Here is a 19,559-nt window from a genome sequence, read left to right as displayed (position 1 = left end):
TGTTTTGAGTTGTGTGTGATTAAATTTTAAGGCAATTCTTGTGGAGAGAGAGGTAGGCATTTCTGCTTTAATCCTGGCCTATTCTCACGTTTGTTTCTCTTATCTGACACACCAGTCAGATCACACATTCATGGTTCCACTGGGAGTGAGTTTTTCTTGGGGTTGGGACTAAGAGGAAATATGTTCTGGCTTATGACTGACGATCCTAAACTCTATAATTTCCAATATGAGCTGTCAAAGGTGACTATTAAAAGGTCAATGTATTGACCCTGGCAACATAAAAAACAACATTCTGAATGCCCTAATATTTTTATTCAGTTTCACAGGACTTAGCTGTTGAACCACAGAGTACAATGACTGCCATAATTAATGCTAGCAGATTTAGAGAGCACCAGCTGTCTATGTCCTGTCATCTCTCTAAAATGTTTTGGAGGGAAATGTGTATCATCAGTGTTGGGTGGGTTTGTTTGGTTGTGTTTGTTTTTTTTTTTTTTTTGGAGTAAGGCAGGCAAAGATAGTGTTTGCGAAGTTGTCATACTTAGCAGAAGACCTTACTGCTGCTAAGTATTACCGACTGCCTTTATTTATGGATGAACAGATGACAATATGATTGCATTATTTACATAAAATACCTGCTTTCCATAAAGACTCTCATGGTGATGACATGGGGTCTAAAACACAAGTCTTAAACTAGGTAAAAGATTAGATTAATTCTATAAGAAGAAGTGGTTTTCTCTTTTTCAATCCCTTGACTTTTAATTTGTGATTTACTGAAATCTTTATATTAAATGGAAGGGATGAAAGTGTTCGTGGTTAATAGAAACTTGGATGATATGTACATATGCTCTAGTTTTATTTCAAGAGAATATCCATCTTGTGTGTAAGATGCCTCCCAAATAATGGGACACATTCATAAGTAACATTACTGGTACAAAGCCATACTATAGACTTAAACTTTGGAAATGGCTTTTGGGGTTTCATTTAATATCTTCAGCCACCCAAAAATCCACACCCCAGGAGCTTGTACTGCTTCTTATTGTAAGAAGCAGACTAATACATGATTATATCTAAAATTATATCATCGCACCCCAGTTATTGTAGTATTGCTTTTGAATATTTTTTTTAAATATTTAAAACATTATAATTTGCTTTCAAAGAGTAAGAACTGCAGTACTATATTCCTTCTTGACAAGATTAGTGGGTTTTGCAAAGACTTCTGCTTCAGGGCCACATACTAGCTTGGATGCTAAATTCACTTCCATCTGATTAAAAACTGCCCATTTTAGAAGTCTAACTATAGTCAGATTACTTGATTGATTTAATATTCTCATTGCTTTGTTAACATGAAATCTGGGTACTGTTGGAGATAGAATACTAGAGTAGATGGACCATAAATCTGATCCAGAGAGTTAAGCAGGGGCAACTTCCTCTAGTGACATACAGGGACAAGATGATGAGAAGCCTAGCCCTACCCTGTAACTCTCAGGTATGGGGTTTCTGCCAGGATGTGAAAGGAGAATTCTAGGCCATATCTACGCTACAGCAGCACACCTATGGTGCTGCAGCTGTGCTGCTGTAACGCCGTAGCATACATTGACTGAAGGGGATTTTTTCCATTGAAGTAGACTATGTCTGCACTTAAGACGCTACAGCTGCACCATTGTGGCACTTCAGTGTAAACACTTACCTCAGTGACAGGTGGGTTTCTTCTGTCACTATAGGTAATCCACGTCCCCGAGAGGCAGTAGCTAGATTGATGGAAGAATTTTTCCATTGCCCTAAGGCAGTCTACACTAGAGATTAGGTCAGTTTAGCTATGTTTCCTGGGATGTGGATTTTTCACACCTCTGAGACACAGCTATGTCAATGTAACATTTCAGCATAGACCAGCCAGAGTTAATTCACCTTCGAGATGCGGTAGTGAGGCCACTGGAAGAATTCTTCCATTGACCTAGCTGCATCCACACTGGGGGTTAGGTTGACTTAAGTGCTCAGGACACACAATTTTTCATGGCCCTTAACAATGTAATCAGATCTAAACTTCTAAATTTAGAGTAGGTGGCTTCATTTGCAGAAGATCTTAGTTAGAGCGGAGCCAAGTATGGGTGGGTAGCAACTTTAGATTTCCTTTCCTGGTCTTTAGTGCTTTGGAGGATGCTGAAAAAGACTGGAGAGAGAACAATAGAGTTTTGAGCTATTTTAAGAAAGTCCTCTAATGCCTCTAGCCATGCCTACAATAAAAAGTTAGGTTGACACAGCTACATTGCTCAATTAGCCTAAACCCCTGTGTAGACAGCATTAGGTCAGTGGAAGAATTCTTCTGTTGACCCAGCTACCACCTCTTAATGAGGTAGATTAACTAGAGGGATGGGAGAACCATGAAGCACTAAAGAGATAGCTGTTTAAGTGTAGACATAGCCTTAGTGTTGATGTAGAAATTGAGGGCATGTCTACACTTAAAATGTTGCATCAGCACAGCTGCACCTCTGTAGCACTTTAATGAAGACACTCTAAACCAATGATTCTCAACCCGCAGGCCGCTTGTGGCCTGATCAGCACACAGCTGTGGCCCATGTGGTGTCGTCAGGGCAGTACAGTATATGTATTGTGTGGATGTGGACCACATAACTTCAGACAGAGCTGCATATGCGGCCCACAGTAGTAAATAGGTTGAGAGCCACTACTCTAAGCCAACGGGAGAGAATTCTTCTGTTGGCATAGTTAATCCACCTCCTTAAGAGGCAGTAGCTATTTCGCCGGGAGAAGCTCTCCGACCAACAGAGCACTGTACACAAGGGGTTACGTCACTATAACTACGTAACTCGGGGTGTGGATTTTTCAAACCCATGAGCGATGTAGGTATACTGATATAGGTCTGTAGTGTAGACTACAGAGTCGCTAAAGCTATGTCTACGATACAGCTGCACGTCTGTGGTGCTGCAGGTTTGCTGCTTGAGTGCCATACTGAAGACCCTCGCTACAGCAATGGAAGGGTGTTTTCCATTCAATAGTTAACCTAGATACTGCCTCTCAGAGTGGTGGATTGAAAGAATTCTTCCATTGGCTTAGCAACATCTACCCTGGGGGTTACGGCAGCTTAGGTCTTTCAGGGGTCTGAGGTTTTTCACACCCAGGTGACATAGCTAGGTCAATCTAAATTTTAGTTGTAGATCAGGCCTAAATCACTCGTGTTTGGTGATCCATTGAAAAATATGTTTCAACTTGGCCAAATTTATTAGAGTTAAAAAGGTACTTTGCTTATGCACTAATTTTTAAATTGTAACTGGATATATTTTACCAACCCTCAAATGTTCAACTCATATTATGCAAGTTAAGTGAATTTTTCATTCTGTTGCCCTCTCAGTGTTTTATTGGTGACGTGACTGAGTACATAAGAAAGTTGAGTGGAATTTCTCAATGTGCAGAGTCATTTGAGAGGGTGTGAGGCTTTGTATGAGTGAGGCAAGGCTTTAAAATATGCAAGTATATAGAATAAGATTGAGGGCCTCAGTAATCATTTACTCACTGAACAAATGCATCCATTTAATGACCCAAAGATTAAGTATGCAATGGAATTTGTTTTTTTCACGTTTCTTTTCATAATTAAGGAATTCTTCAGCTCAGAATAGCCCAGTCAACCTTATATGGAAGTCTACTGTTAAGATAATCATTTTAACTTCTTTAGTGCAAAATAGCAGCTGGAAATACAGCTAGTAAGTAGCCTGTGGCCAGTATCCTGTCCGTTGTTCACCAGCAAGTACTTTACAAACCACAGGTAGCCTATGGAGCAAAGTTCAGAATATTAGTTCAATGGAATAGGTCCTTTTAATAATGACCATAAAAAAGATGGTAACTTTTGAGTTTTCAAAAACTCTATCTCTGGTTTCACCTGAAACTGGTCAAATAGAACTCCCAAAGACCATTAATATTCAAATGGTTGACGTTTTATATATTTCTGCTATAGTGTTCTCTCCGTTATCAGGCAGCAACAATGCGTTAGGATGCAGCTGTAAACACAGAAACGATGGTATTATTAGAAATGCAGATACAGGCATTCTTTGCAACAACCCTGCCCCTTCCCAGTTTGTTAATGAAGATACCTACGTGAGTGTAAAAAGTTTCATTACCCTTTACAGTCCTCTGATTGGTTTTCAAGCTGTGTAACAGTGCTCGCGCCCAAGGAAACTTAAAGTAATTTTGCACCGAGTCTCCTCTGCAGAAGCACTGCAATATCAATTGAGGCATACTGAGTTTACATAAAAAGAAAAGGAGTACTTGTGGCACCTTAGAGACTAACAAGTACGTAGGTGCCACAAGTACTCCTTTTCTTTTTGCGAATACAGACTAACACGGCTGCTACTCTGAAACCTGAGTTTACATAAAATTCCATTTCCGATTCCTGAATCTTGTTTTCCACCCCCACAAACTTTTGGTGGCTCCTTTGAGGAGGCATGTTACGCCACTGACAGCCTTAACACTGTACTTTGGGAACAGCAGGTCAAGAAATATTGACTGTGTCGAAAAACTGTGCCCTTCAGTAATGTGTTTGATGCATTCTTTCAACAAAGAGCCCAGAGAGCATTCAGCCTGTAATGTTTGAACCAGCTGGAATCCTAAAAACTACCAGCAGGTTTCTTATGGTCATGGCTATGCAAAACTGTCAGATCTTTACAGTTTTAAATTTTAACAAGGGATTTTTTTTCTGCTCCTACTCCCCTAAATTGAAATTTCTGTTTTCCAACATTCAATTCCGATTATGGCAATATTATGAGTTACGTTGTTAAATCTACTAACAAAGAAATACAAGATGTTAACACCAATTCCATTCAGTAAATTCTTTAAACTGCTTTTTCAGCTGTTGTGAAATACTGTTTCAACACTCAGGGTCTACAGTCCAGGGACTGCACCAGGATAGCTATGATGCTGTAGTTATGCCAATATAACCCTGTAGTGTAGATGCAGCATACTCTGATGGAGGGTTTTTTTTCCATTCGTGTGGAATCACTTGTTCCCCAATTCTGTAACTGGGTTGACAGAATCATCCTTCCCTTGACCTAGCTGAGCCTACATTGGCAGTTTGGTAGGCATAGCTACACTGTTCAGGGGCATGGAATTTTCACACTAGTTGGAATTATTAATATCTGAAATTATTAATATTGATATTTGAAACCACCAAACACTAATGTAACCATAAATTCCTTTATTAAATCCAGAGGCCAAATGATATTTATACAGTTGCTCTAAACATGCCTAAAAAGTATGTCTAATAAGCAATCTACTAAATCCAAACAATAACAAAAGAATTATAAGCATTGGAATAAGATACTTACAAATAGGCTAAACCTGGGGGTGCTTTAGACCCACATTGCTTGCCTCCAGCATGGTCAGGCAGATATCAGCAATGAACCCTTTAAGGGTTTACTTCTTATACCCTTTAACAAACAAGTGATATCATTGCCAATGACTGTCTTCAGCTAAAAAAACAATTTGAATCAGTTCACCCTTTTTTCCAGTCTTAATCCAGATAAGATTTACAAACTCCTTTGGCTCTTCCTCCTTATCTCTTCCCCTCCTTCCTGCTAACCAACAGTTTTTCTTTGCACCTGGGTTTACACAGGTTTTAACATTAGTGTGTGGTTTGGGGAAGGGCTGTGTTGGCTCATTTTAAAACAGATTCTTTGTTTTAATTTAAAACCATCTGCAATCACCCCTATCAGTCAGAGGCCTTCTTTTTCAAAACTTCCCCCTATTTCATTCGTTATTTTTTGAACCAGATATCCTCCCTATTTCATTCTTTTCAACCTTATACCACATTCTTTTCAAGGCCTTCCTTCGACTTCAGAGGTGGGAAAACTATGGCCCCTGCCCGGTCCCTGAGCTCTTGGCCAGGGAGGCTGTCCCCCAGCCCCTCCCCCGCTGTCCCCCTGCAGCTATGCCACCGCAGCTGCATGGCTTGCGCCCACCCACCTCCAAGGCTCTCCAATAAGCCTATCCTGCCTCTCTGAATGGCATGGGAAGGGGGTGGGGGGGTTGGATAAGGGGCAGGAGGGTCCCGGGGGCAGTCAGGGGACAGGGGGTGGTTGCATGGGGTGGAGGTTCAGGGGGAGGGGTGGTCAGGAGACAGGGAGCAGGGAGGGTTGGAAAGGGGATGGGATCCTGGGGGGAGGGGGACAGTTAGGGATGGGGGTCCTGGGAGGGGGTGGTCAGGGGACAAGGAGTGGGGGGGGGTTGGATGGGTCAGGGGTCCTGGGGAGCAGTCAGGGGGCAGGGGTATGGATAGGGGTCGGGGCAGTCAGAGGACAGGGAGCAGGGGTGTTGGATAGGGGGTGGGGTCCTGGGGAACGTTCAGGGGTGGGGGGGTCCCGGGGGGGCTGTCAGAGGACAAGGAGCAGCAGGGGTTGGATGGGTCATGGGTTCTGATGGGGGCAGTCAGGGGGCGGGAAGTGGGAGGGGGCAGATAGGGGGTGGGGGCCAGGCTGTTTGCGGAGGCACAGCCTTCGTTTCGCAACCCCGATGTGACCCTCAGGCCATAAAGTTTGCCAATCCCTGTTCTTCTTGCTGGTCAGGGACTTTCTTTACAACGCACATATATTTTCTTAACCAATAAGCTAACTTTACTTCTTTAATTTTATACTTATCATACAGTGTCCCTGACTGACATAGCTGTATCCAACTAAATTTTATGATTGGACCTTAGCCTCTGAACTCCAAATGACTGGTACTGAAAATGATGAAAGAAAGCAAGAAAGGTGTGAATATGCTGTAAGAAGAAAGGAGTGATTTGCTGGACACTTACTAGTAACCGTTCTGAAACCTAAATCATAGGCAAAGTGATTGAGGCGAGTACATAATTGTGATCATTGCTCTGTTATGCTAAGCATTGTACAAATATGTAGTAAAAAGTTTCTTCTCCAAAGACTTAACAGTCTAAAGTTAAGCTGTAGAAAGTGGGTGTAACAGTCAAAGCAAAAAGTAAGGAGCAGATGAAGGTAACAATGATGGGCACTTGTCATTGCATCAGCTACCTATATGCAGTTTTTGATGATTGTCAGCTTTTTTGATAAAAGTGGGACAAAAAGTGGGAGTGTGCTAATAAAATTTGCAGATGACACAAAGTTGGGACGTATTGCAAATATGCAGGAGGACTGGAATATCATGCAAGAAGATTTGGACAACTTTGTAAAGTGAAGTAATAGAAATGGGATGAAATTTAATAGTGCAAAGTCCTGCATTTTTTGCTATAATCTGGGGATATATCCAGTGACAAAGGAGGAGAAAAACCTGAGTGTATTGGTTGATCACAGGATGACTAAGCTGCCAGTGTGATCTAGCCATGAAAAAAGGCTAATGCAGTGCTAGGATGCATCAGGAGAGGTATTTCCAGTTGACATAGGGAAGTGTTAGTACACAGCACTGCTGAGACCACACCTGGAATACTGTGTGCAGTTCTTGTCTCCCATGTTTAAGAAAGATGAATTCAAACTGGAATAGGTGCAGAGAAGGGCTACTAGGATGATCTGGGGAATGGAAAACCTACCTTATGAGAGGAGACTCAGGGAGTGTGGCTTGTTTAGCCTAACCAAAAGAAGGCTGAGGGGAGATATGATGGCTCATAAATACCAGGGAGGGAGAGGAGGTATTTAAATTATGTACCAATGTGGACACAAGAACAAATGGATATAAACTGGCCATCACCAAGTTTAGGCTTGAAATTAGGTGAAGGTTTCTAACCGTCAGAAGGGTGAAGTTCTGGAACAGCCTTCAAAGGGGTATAGTGGGGGCAAAAAGCCTAAGATTCAAGACTGAGCTTGATAAGTTTACAGAGGGGATGGCATGATGGGACTGCCCACATAGCTGATCTGCGATTGCTAGCAGCAAATATCTGCAAGGGCTGGTGAGGGGACACTAGATGGAGAGGGCTCTGAGTTACTGCAGAGAATTATTTCCCAGGTGTCTGGGTGGTGGGTCTTGCCCCACATGCTCAGGGTCTAACTGATTGCCATATTTGGGGTTGAGAAGGAATTCTCCCCGGAACAGATTGGCAGAGACCCTGGGGTTTTTTCGCTGTCCTCTGTAGCATGGGAAATCGGTCAATTGCAGGTTTGGATTCTCTGTAATGTGAAGTCTTTAAATCATGATTTGAGGACTTCAGTAACTCAGCCAGAGGTTATGGGTCTATTACAGAAGTGAGTGGGTGAGATTCTCTGGCCTGCAATATGCAGGAGGTTAGACTAGATGATCATGATGGTCCCTTCTGACCTTAAAGCCTATGAGTCTAACTGGCATTTTCCTATAGAGATTGTGGCTTTATTGACTCATTTGGGGAGGGCATTTCATTCATAAAGGGCAGCATGGAAAAAAGTGAAAAGGTGCTTGTCGGAGAAGTGGACAAATGGGGAACTGAGTTTAGCATTATTGGCAGAGCAGAGGGAGTTGCAAACAGTGTAATAAAATAAAATAGATAAATAAGGGGCAGAGTTGAGAAGGGCAGAGTTTTAAAAGGTGAGGATAAAAGTCTTGAATTTGATGCTGTTGTGAAAGAAAGGGAGGCATTTCAGAACAGTCTCAGCAGCATTTTGAATGGACCTGCAGAGGGTTTGAGGATCAGGAGGGCCTGGAAGTGGGTGAGGCGTAAGGGTATGCCTACACTGCAGTGTAAGCCCAGAGTTCAATTCCAATTCAAGCTTAAGCCTAAACCCCCAGCTCTTCTGTTTATACACAAATCACAGGTTCAAGCCTGAATCGAGACTGGACCTGGGGTTCAAACCCCTATTGCTTTGCAGTTTAGATGCGGCCCACTGGACTCTTGCTCTAGGGGTCCTCCAGAAGTCCCATGGGCCAACTTTCTTTGTCCTCTGAACAGTCAAGTTTGATAGACAGTCATGTGCTACAAACCAAGGACTAGAGTGGCCAAATTTTAGGAGGGCGCTAGGAAGTCTGGGTATGTGTATGGTTGCACTTGGACCCACACAATGCAGTGTAGATGCTGGAACACCAGGTAGGGACCCAGGGTTCAACAATCCCTAAGTTGGGGTTACAAATGAATGTAGATACTCATGCCGTAGGTTAACAAACCCAGGATCTGCAAACTTGAGTTCTACTGACCCTGGGCTTACATTGCAGCATAGACATACCTTAAGAGGGCAAATTCAGAGATAGAAGCTAAGTTATGGACCTGAGTGACTGTTATACTAGTGGTGGGAAAACATTGTCAAAACCTGTCAAGGTTAAATTGATGTAAATTTACAATGAGATGACTGAAAGACTAGAGTTTTGGGGATGGGGTTGGAAGTAGGATTGCTAACTTGGTAATGTTTAAAAATCAGACACTCCAGCAGGCATGCCTGAACCTCCCCTGCCCAGCCTCTTCCCCCACAAAGCCCTGCTCCTGCCCCACCTCTTTCCCCCTCCTCCCCAAGCCCCTGTCCTGCCTCTTCCCCTGAGGCCGCCCGCCTTGGTCACTTGCTGCTTTTCCTCTTCCACCTCCTCACCCTGCACGGGTTAGGAGGGACTTGTCTGAGGAGCCAGGGCTGGATGCTGCAGCCACCAGACGAAGGTAAGAGGTGGCCCCAGCTGAGTAGGGACTGGAAGAGGTGATGACCCGGCACCTCCGCTGCTTGCAGTAACCAGACTTTGGGTGTCCAATCAGTAGATCTGATCAGACACTGTCAGATCCCCTTTTCGACCGGACTTTCTGGTCAAAAACTGGGCACCTGTCCACGCTAGTTGTAGGAGAGGAATTTGAGGCAACAGTTGTGTAAGACACATTCCAGTGAGTTTAGAGAAAGTAGGAGAAAGGGCAGGTGGGGTCCAGGATAGTTTTCTATGATGGCATGATGACAATGTGATTATATTTAAGGGGAGGGAATCTGAGGGCATTTTTAAGAAGAAATAAGGGAGAAGGTGTGGTAGAGGGAGGTGACATAGGATCTTGTCAGTCTTCTCTTAAAATATGATTGGGGATTTGAAGATTTTTAGAAAATGTCAAATGGGCATCTAGGATTTAGGCAGGGGTCAGTGAACATGGAGGAGCAGTGCTGCTTGACCAGGAAGATGTCCTCTCCTTCAGTTCTGCCAAACTTGTTGTGGATGCTATCCATGTATTATTATTTCTATTGATCTCAGTAGTTTATCCACAGATCTTTAGGAGCCTGTTTGAATGTTTTACTAAGTGAAAGATTTTAATATCAAAAAGGTTTATTTTGCACTATTTGAACTTGTTAAAGTAAAAAACATAAAGTGGTAAATTACGAATTGTTGAAAGGTAAACTAAAGATAAAGACATAAGAATTAATAGAAGAAATAATGCAATTACTACTTATAATAAAGTTATTCTACTTAGAATAACCATTGACTTTTCACTTTAAGGAATATATAGAATAGTGTATCATGAATTGTGCGTGAGGAGCGGGGAGGAGGGGCATGGTGAAAGAGTAAAGCATGGTTGACAGATGCCTGGTCTTTTGCAACACAGAAAAAAATGCCTACATTGGGAACTCCACACTCATAACAAGTACATTTATCCACAGATCCAAAATCTCACCTCGCTTCAAGCATTGATTCTTATCTGTGAAGAATTAAAACTCTGACAGCAATTAGGTGGAATTCTGAAACATAGCAGCTTCAAAAGGTGATCTGTTGCAGTGAAGAGAGTCATAGGTAACTACGTGTTGCTTTTGGCTGTGTGGCAAGGTTACAGCTAGACATATTTACTTGCGCTGCCTTTTGTTTCATGGCAAAATCTGCAAAAGACTTGACAAATAAACCCTAAAAGCAACGTACAGGCTTACATTTTGCTACCTGTACTATCTGATTTGCTTCTCTCCCTACCTCTTACTCGTGGGAGCAACTGTAACATTTTTTTACTGTTGCCCCACATATCCCAGAATGCCCATCTGGGGAAGAAATGCTGACTCTGTATGCCTAGTACTTTGGGGCTGCCTGGTTTAAAAAACTACATTGCAGCATCCAATTGAGGCTTCTGCACAGTACACCTCAGTTACATCCAGGCAAGGCCAGGTTGGTTCATGTCATCGTTGGTCATCTCTGTGCCTGAGCAGCTAATAATTTTTATAACTACAGAAGGAGAGACAGAAAAGAAAAGAGTGGAGATGGTGGCAGCTGTGTTGGGCATAACATGAAGAGACGTGGAAGAGACGTGCCTGCTCACCAAACCATCGCATGTGGGTTGCTACAGTAAAAGCTTAGGAACTACTGGGATGAAAGTACTAGCATTATTTCAAGGCGGAAATATTGCTCCCTTTTTGAGCACTTATGTGAAATTTCATATGAAGTAAAACTTTGAGAAAGTTGGAAACTAATGACATACTGCCTAGACGTTTTCCAGAATGAGGAGAACTATTTGTGCCATTATTTTTCTCTTTCCAAAACAAAGCTTTATGTAGTGACACCGTACTTGCACTGCTCTTGGATGCAATAGAAGGAGCAGATCAGCATTTTATAACCAGGGATGAAAAAAATTCTTCATGTATATATTTCTAAATGTTACACTTCTTAATCAGTTGGCCAAAATAATGTATGTTGGGGACAACTCAGTCTCCAATATTCAGTTATATCATTAGTATGAATTTTTATATTTTAAAGGGAGGGGAGCTAAAATAATCTTTTTGGATATCCTATTTGTTAAAAGAACGGAAATGTTTTGTAAAATTGTTAAGTTGTGATTTATAGTCTGACAAACAACTCGGTGCAGGAGAGTTCTGAGTTTAATGGCCCTAAGACATCTGTTGTGCTTACAATAGAAAATATGTTCTTTCTAACTGCCAGACCTGCAAACACAGTGTGCCTTCTGCATCAAGCTGTGCTGTCTCCGGCGTGTGCATCAATAGTTATAAAAATTCTGCTCTGTGTTTCACTGGGACTGCTCAAAGTTTGGCTCTGTAATTGGAATTTAGATAACAATTCTGTTTGTGCTAGAATAAAATTCAGTTTGCATTCTCAAAGCTGTTTTGCCTCTGCAGTGCTAAAAAATATGAAGTACTAGAAACTTACATAAAAACTCTGCATCTTTAAAGGATGTAGTATTGGAGCTGTGTTGGTCCCAGGATGCTAGAGAGACAAGGTTGGTGCAGTAATATCTTTTTGAACCAGCTTCTGTTGGTGAGAGAGAGCAGCTTTTGAGCTTACATGGAGCTCTTTCTCCGGTCACCTGAAGCTCACAAGCTTGTCTCTCTCACCAACCAACAGAAGTTGGACCAATAAAAGATATTACCTCACCCACCTTCTCTCATCTTTAACGTAAGAAGTTATTACTGAGTACACACCAGTTTAGTTTTCTTTAATATGAAGATTGTTTAGAGCAGGGACTTTTTTCTTATTTGTCTGCTGCTGTACTTTAAAGTTGGTTGAATTGAAGCCTACCCACCCTAGACTTCAACTGTTAGACTGTGTAACAAATTAGGCCTAGAACACGCGCTCTCTCTGGCATACACTTTCCTTTCACAACTCACTCCTAGCATACTTGTCAATCCTGTCAGTGTGAATTTGTAGGTGAAGTAGATCATCTTAAAAAATGGTGATGGAATGTAATCACCTTCCGAGACCAAACACTTTGTGGTTAGAGTTGTACTGGTCAAATGGTAAGCTTCTTGGACAGTCTCTCTTCTCTGTGCTATTCACATTGTCTACTCAGAATAGACTGTGGCTAGTTATTTAGCAGGCAGCAATAAACCAGTGTTGCTTTCGCTGTTGCCTCTCCAGAACAGGATACTGGTGTGAGCTACTACCTACAATCATACAAAGTTATTTGTCATTATTGCTATGGGGTATTTTGGTTCTGACTTTGCCCCATATACATCAGGATTTAAACCAAACTGTCCCTAGGAAACTACTAGTTCACATTATCTGAAACTTCTAGAACATTTTCCATGGAATGACGTTGCTTGTTTGTGGAGTATTGTCATCTGCTTTAAAGGTTTTAGTACTTGGCAGACCCCATTTTATGTTCCATCCATAGGGATGGAACATGTCCTCTTTAAAATATAACCATTTGTCTTTCTTTCTTTCTTTCTTTCTTTCTTTCTTTATATAATTGGTATCATGGGTAACCATTAGTTCTGTTACTCTTGTCCATAAACAATTATTTAAAACATGCCAAAAATAATAAGAAAAAATATATTCCTGATCAATGCATTTAATCTAATCTGTAGTTGCCATCATGGGCTAGTATCATTTGACCAGTTTGAAAGAAACCCATGGCTCTTGAAAACCCTTCATAGAATTCCAGCCTGTTATTAGGTGGCTTGCTAACTTTCACTGCTTCTCTAATAGCTCAAAAATTTAATTTCTTCTGAAGATTTCTGAGGGTTTCTCTTCATCTGTTTCTGTTCTGAAAGTTTTGGCTCAGTGACAATCTAAAATTAATAGTGTATCTTCTAGTCTTGCAAGTCTTGCTCACTGACCTTGTGTAACAGAATGTCCTAGACAGGACAAAACTGATTTGGCAGTTGCATAATAAGGTAGGTTCATTGGAAGCTCAGTAACAAGTTAGCATTTATACCATGTTTTTTACCTATATTGCTGAAACATCCATAGAACTCACCATTTTCAGTTAATGGAGATGTTAAATGACACAAGTTGAAAAATATTGAACACTTCTAAGTACAGCTATCTAAGGTTTCTCAATTTTGTTTTCACAATTGTCTTTTTGAAATTTCTGTCTACATTTAAAGCCTGTTTTGAGTCTTCCTTTTGGGAAGAGGGACTTAGTTTTCTTCACGTAAGTCTAGTGTTTAATTTACATTCTGTAATGCAGATATCTATTCCGCTTGCTATTTAATGTGGCCAGACAAATTTAAGATGAGCTAGTTTACTTTTTGTCTATAATGTTAGTTATTTGTGAAAATTATATACATACTTCATGAGAGTTATCTGTGATATGTGCCTCTTCCACTCCCATTATGTGGTTTGAGTGAAACCCCATTGAAGCTTTTTCTTCAGTTTTGTATTTGTGGCAGAGGCAAGGATGGAATTTTCCAGAGCAGCATTCAACTACTTTACCATGCTACAAGCCTTTCTCTTCTTCTGGTCCCAGTCTCATTCACTACACATTCCAACTTCTGCAACAAATGAAGCTGGGGTCCTGGTTGGGGGTGGGGGGAAATAGAATGTGATTATGTGTGTATGCATTACGATACAGTCTTTAATTACAAGGGGGCTGAATTAAGAATGCATAGACAACCTTCAGTTTGTCACTTCCTAACTTCAGTGCTTGACTTTGGAACCTTCATGTTCTTTTAACAGTTTTGGTATGTAACTATAAATTTGTGCCTTTAGGCTGCAAATATACAGTAAGCATATAGAAAGAAAATGGCTTTTCTAAACTTCTTTGGCAAAATGCGCACACTAATCCTTATAAAAAGTTTCCTACTGCAGAAATTTTTTAAACTTTTTGCTCCCATTCCCTTATGATGGTTTTGCTGTTGCCTGTTAGGGCTTGTCCACACAGAGCAGCAATGAGCATTATAGAGAAGCATTTCTTCTGATTGCAGTATGTCTGTTGAACTGTCTTAAAACATTATATATAACAGGGAATAAAGTAAAGGATTCTGGCAGCCAAAAACCTGCATCTCCATAGCAATTAAAATTTCTAATGCGAACCAAGCTGGTATTCTTGAAATCTATTACAAAGTAAGTAGACCATATGTATAACAGCAAAAGGATATAAACAAAAAAACTCTGTGGCACCTGACAGAAAAAGGATTGCTGTGTAGCCAACAGAGAATTAGTTTTCTCCTGACATACTTTAATTAATGCAAGAATGTTACATTTTTTCCCCCTCACTGTTGCATGTTTCTGTATAGTCAGGATAGTCTTGCTACTGGGCTCTCATTTAAAAAAAAAAAAAAAAAAGAGCTCTTAAATATCTTGTTTCTCTATTGTACTACTTTTTTAAAAAGTGTGAAGGTTTAAAAAAATAAAATTTTAATCATACACAACAATTGAGTAACCATCTATTTCAAAATTATTAAAACCCAAAGAAATCTATTTTTGTTCATTAAACTGTTGCAATTTTTAGGACTTTTTACAAATGGTTAAATTCCTGTTTCACCTCTTATAGATCGAGCTGGAAGCATTAGTACCCTTGATTCTTTAGACTTTGCAAGATACTCTGATGATGGAAACAGGGAGACAGATGAACGCGTAGCAGGTGAGTAGGATTTTGTGTGGGATGGGAGTCCTAGAATACTAGGGTTACCATATGGCTTCATGAGGTTTTTTTGGGCAGCAACATTTATAAATTGCATCTTTCCTCTCCAGGAACATGTTAAAGATTGTACTGGATTGTAGTTTTGCTACATCAGGTTTATTCCAAATCATCTTTCAGTTAGCTCAGCTGAAGTGCTGCTGTTAAGTAATTTTAGGAATGAAGAGGAGCAAAATATATCCCTCTTAATGCCCTGTATACATAATACATGAGATTTTATGCTGTACTGCGATCTCCTCGATGTATTGTTTGCCACAACCACAGGGGTACTTGAAGATTGTTGAAACCTGCAGTATGAGAGCAACCATTGCTTACTGATTATTCCTGCGTTAATTTGTCGCTGACAGGTAACCAATAAGTGACTAGACAGTTAATGCCAATTTAACCCCAGTAAGGATGCTGGCCATAAATTCCCCATTTTTGTTTTTGTTTTGTTTTTTGTTCCCAGACAACTGTCATACATGAAAACTTCATTCTTCTACTATCCAGTGCTGTAGACACTAAGTGTGGTGGTAAGAAAAGGGACTGTGTAAAAAATGGCAGCTCTTTTCTTTAAACAGATCTGCTCTTCCCAAGTATTTGGTATCTGTTTGCATTAAGTGACAAATATCTTCTCCTGTTAACAGTGCAGAGCCAATATAACATTGGGAGACTGTGCTGGATTATTTTTGGTCTTGCACAAAACCACCCCTTTAATTATGTTCTAGTTGCAAAATCTTTATTGGTGATGCATGAGCCAGGAAAAAAAAAACCTAGATTTTCAGATTTCAATATTTTCAGTGCCAGCAGGTAAAAAATTGTGTTTACTTATAAAATAAGATAACAAATCACTGAGGCACATTTGTCATGGAGTCCTGGGCGATGCTCTGGAACTGCTCCCTACAAAGCCAGTCAGGACTCTGGAAGAGCCTCCTCTCGGTGAGCAGACTGTCTTCAGGGCAGAAAGCTCACACAACTTCCACCTTCCTGGGTCTGACCTCGGAGCATTCAGCATCCTCTGCCCCTCCATACGCTTCCCACAGTGAGTCTGCCCAGGCAGGGTCCTGGGGAAGCCAGAGGGTCCTGCACCCCAACTTCGCAGTCAGATGTGACTCTTAGCCAGCCAGTAAAACAGAGGTTTGTGAGATGACAGGAACACGGTCTAAAACAGAGCTTGTCGGTCCAGGGAGCAGGACCCCTCAGCCGGGTCCATTTTGGGGGGCAGTGAGCCGGACAACCACGTCTGCACTTCACTCCACATCCCCAGCCAGCCCCAACTGACTCACCCTCCAGCCCCTCCTCCTCTGGGCTTTGTTCCTTTTCTGGGTCAGGAGGTCACCTGATTCCTTTGTTCTCCAACCCCTTTAGCTATCACCTTGCAGGGGGGAAGGGCCCAGACCATCAGTTGCCAGGAGACAGAGTGTCAGCCATTAATGTACACTGGCCCTTTGCTCTGCAACAATTACACCCCCAATTACCCCACCCCCTAGAGACTTAAGAAATGCATAGGGGAAACTGAGGCACCCCTACGGTATTCAGAGGAAACATTAAGAACAGTCCCACTTCATCTCATCTCTCCCTCTCTTTGAGACCAAACTGAGTGAGGTCAGTTCAGCCAGTGACCTGGGGAAGTTCGAACCCACCAACATTCCCATGGATGCCCCATCATCTCTCCCATTCCTTGGTGGGAGTTACATCAGGCCCTTCCATTTTTACACCCTTTCTGTTTCACGCCCTCCCTTGGGTTGGGTGTGCTCGATGGCACTCACAGGCCACATTTGGGAAGGTTTATGCGGCCCGTGCCCTTTTTCAACCCCAAAACCCCTGGGGTTCAAACTGGGATCGGGTCTTCTCCCAGCACTCCAGTCTGGAGGGCTGCGATTCAGATTCTCTTGGTTAAGAGCCCCCATCTTGACCTTGGCCACCCTCTATCCATGTTTCTTTGTCACCCACCGCTCGGCATCAGCCCCTTTCATTGAATGCAGCCACGTCAGGGCAGAGGGGTCAGTATACGCTGCAAAGCACCGCCCAAATAGATACGGCTGCAGCTTTTTAAGGGCCTACCTGTGGCCAGGTATTTCTTCTTTATGGCCATGTAATTTTGCTCCCGGGGCAGCAGCTTTTTGCTTGGGCACCCAGTGGGGTGTCTCCCCCCTCTTAGCATCAACCTGCATTAGCACCATGCCCAGCCATCTGATGAAGTGAGCTGTAGATCACAAAAGCTTATGCTCAAATAAATTTGTTACCCTCTAAGGTGCCACAAGTACTCCTTTTCTTTTTACTGAAAAGGGCTTGGCACTGTCTGGGTTTACTGGATTTACCAGGCCCTGGATTAGAGCCTCCTTCAGTGCACAGAGAGCCCTCTGGCACTGCTTGGTCCAGACCACCTTGTCTGGCGGCTTCTTCTTACATAGCTCAGTGATGGGAGTAGCTAGGGAGCTAAAGTGGGGTACAGACCCCCAGTAGTACCCCACCATCCCAATAAAGGCTTGGACCTGTTTCTCGTTCTGGAGAACAGGCCAATCTCTGATCCTCTTCACCAGCCCGTTGGACTGAGGGTGATATGCAGAGGTCCAAGTGGGCCAGACCCCACACTTCTCCCACAAGCCCCAGAGCAGGGCTGACATGACATTGGACTCCAGGTCTGTAAGGACCTTGCTGGGGACCCCCTCTCTGCTGAAGATGGTCAGCAACATGTCTGCCTCGGTGGAGGACAGAGCCACTGCCTATAGGTAGCGGGTGGCGAAATCCGTCACCAACAGGATGTATTTCTTCCCTGCACGGGTCGCCTTCCTGAGGGGCCCCTCTATGTCCATAGCCGCCTTATGGAAAGGTTCCTTTATGGTGGGCAGGAGTCTCAAGGGAGCTTCACTCTTATCCCGGGCCTTCCCCACCGCCTGGCAGGGGTCGCAGGACCTGCAGTACTGCTGGGCTGCGTCACAGACTCCGGGCCATAAAAAGTTCTGCAGCCAACGCTGCCTGGGGCGCTGGATTCCCTGGTGTCCTGAGAGAGGGACATTATGGGCCAGATAAAATAGCTGGCGGCAATACTTCTGGGGCACCATCAGCTGCCTCCTGATTCCCCACAGTTCTGCTTCTCCTTGGGGAGCCCATTCCCGGTACAGGAATCCCTTCTCCCACAGGAATCTTTCCCTGCAGCCTTTCCCAAGGGGGTTTGCAGCGCTGTGGCCAGCAAGTTCCCTCAGCTCCTCCAAGGAGGGATCCTTCTGCAGCTCGGTCTGGAATTCAGCTGCTGAGGAAGGGAGTGGGGCCTGTTCCCTCTCGCTGGCTGGGCCTGGGGTCACAGCCCTGCTGAGCCCTGTCCCTGGTCGCTCCCTCCCTGCTGTGGACTCACTTCCCAGCAGCGCCTCTGGACAAGGCAAACCTGGCTGGCAGCCGTCCTGCCCTGCCTGTGGGTCCCTCCACTCAGCTGGGGTCTCAGCTCCCCCTTTGCTCAGCGCTGCCCTGGCTGTCCCAGTGGGGGCAGGCAGCGAGCTCTCTGCTCTCCTTACAGCATCACAGCCAGCAGGGGGCAGGGAAAGCTTTGTCCCACGCAGCCCCAGGGGGTTTGGTTACAGGCAGCCTAGCAACTCCTCCCCCTGCCAGCCAGGTCATCTGCATTTTCACTGACCATTTCCGTCTCAGCTGATTGGTTCCCTGTATTCAAATTAAAAGGAGTACTTGTGGCACCTTAGAGACTAACCAATTTATTTGAGCATGAGCTTTTGTGAGCTACAGCTCACTTCAGTGAAAGCTCATGCTCAAATAAATTGGTTAGTCTCTAAGGTGCCACAAGTACTCCTTTTCTTTTTGCGAATACAGACTAACACGGCTGTTACTCTGAAACCTGTATTCAAATTCAAACCCTTGGCCATTACAGGAGCAGGGCCTGGATCCTGTCCCAAAGAGAGACAGTCACCCTCTAACAGGGTCTCACAGCTGATATCCTGGAGAACCCCAACGACCATCCAGCCCAACCCCTCCTGTGTCTGCACAGGGATCTGGGCCATAGGCAGGGTGAGGGGCTTCATCCCTGGGACCTTCACCCAGGTCACACAGCCCTTCAGCATCTGGTGGGGCTGCACCATCCAGGGCCTGACAGCAGTTCCCTCTGTCCCAGGATCTCGCCACCCCAGGATTGTCTCCCCACTGACCATCACCTTCCACTCCCACTGGGGATCCGAGGGACCTGAACCCAGGAGACTCCACACAGACATAAAGGTTGGGGTCAGGAGTGGGAGCCTGTCCACCACTCCACCCATCAGGCTGACAGAGTCTATGGCCTTGGGACCCAGCAAGGGAGCTAGACACTGGGGCTTTTCCGCAGAGTCCCCCTGGTTCAAATCGCCAGCCT

The 19,559-nt window shown here is 43.5% G+C and overlaps 1 protein-coding gene across 8 annotated transcripts in view; it reads left to right on the top strand.

Annotated features, from left to right (window-relative positions):
* RELCH (RAB11 binding and LisH domain, coiled-coil and HEAT repeat containing) overlaps positions 1 to 19,559 on the top strand; it is a 122,652-nt gene that overhangs the window by 1,170 nt on the left and 101,923 nt on the right. For all 8 annotated transcript variants that reach the window (XM_048839702.2, XM_048839698.2, XM_048839697.2 and 5 more), the window contains exon 2: positions 15,080 to 15,169. In XM_048839702.2, coding sequence (XP_048695659.2) covers positions 15,080 to 15,169 — 90 coding nt within the window. The remainder of the gene's footprint in view (positions 1 to 15,079; positions 15,170 to 19,559) is intronic.

The sequence above is a fragment of the Caretta caretta genome, chromosome 2 (genome assembly GCF_965140235.1).
Source record: "Caretta caretta isolate rCarCar2 chromosome 2, rCarCar1.hap1, whole genome shotgun sequence".
In the NCBI taxonomy this organism is placed as follows: Eukaryota; Metazoa; Chordata; order Testudines; family Cheloniidae; genus Caretta; species Caretta caretta.
This window is presented reverse-complemented; position numbering and strand designations above follow the sequence as displayed.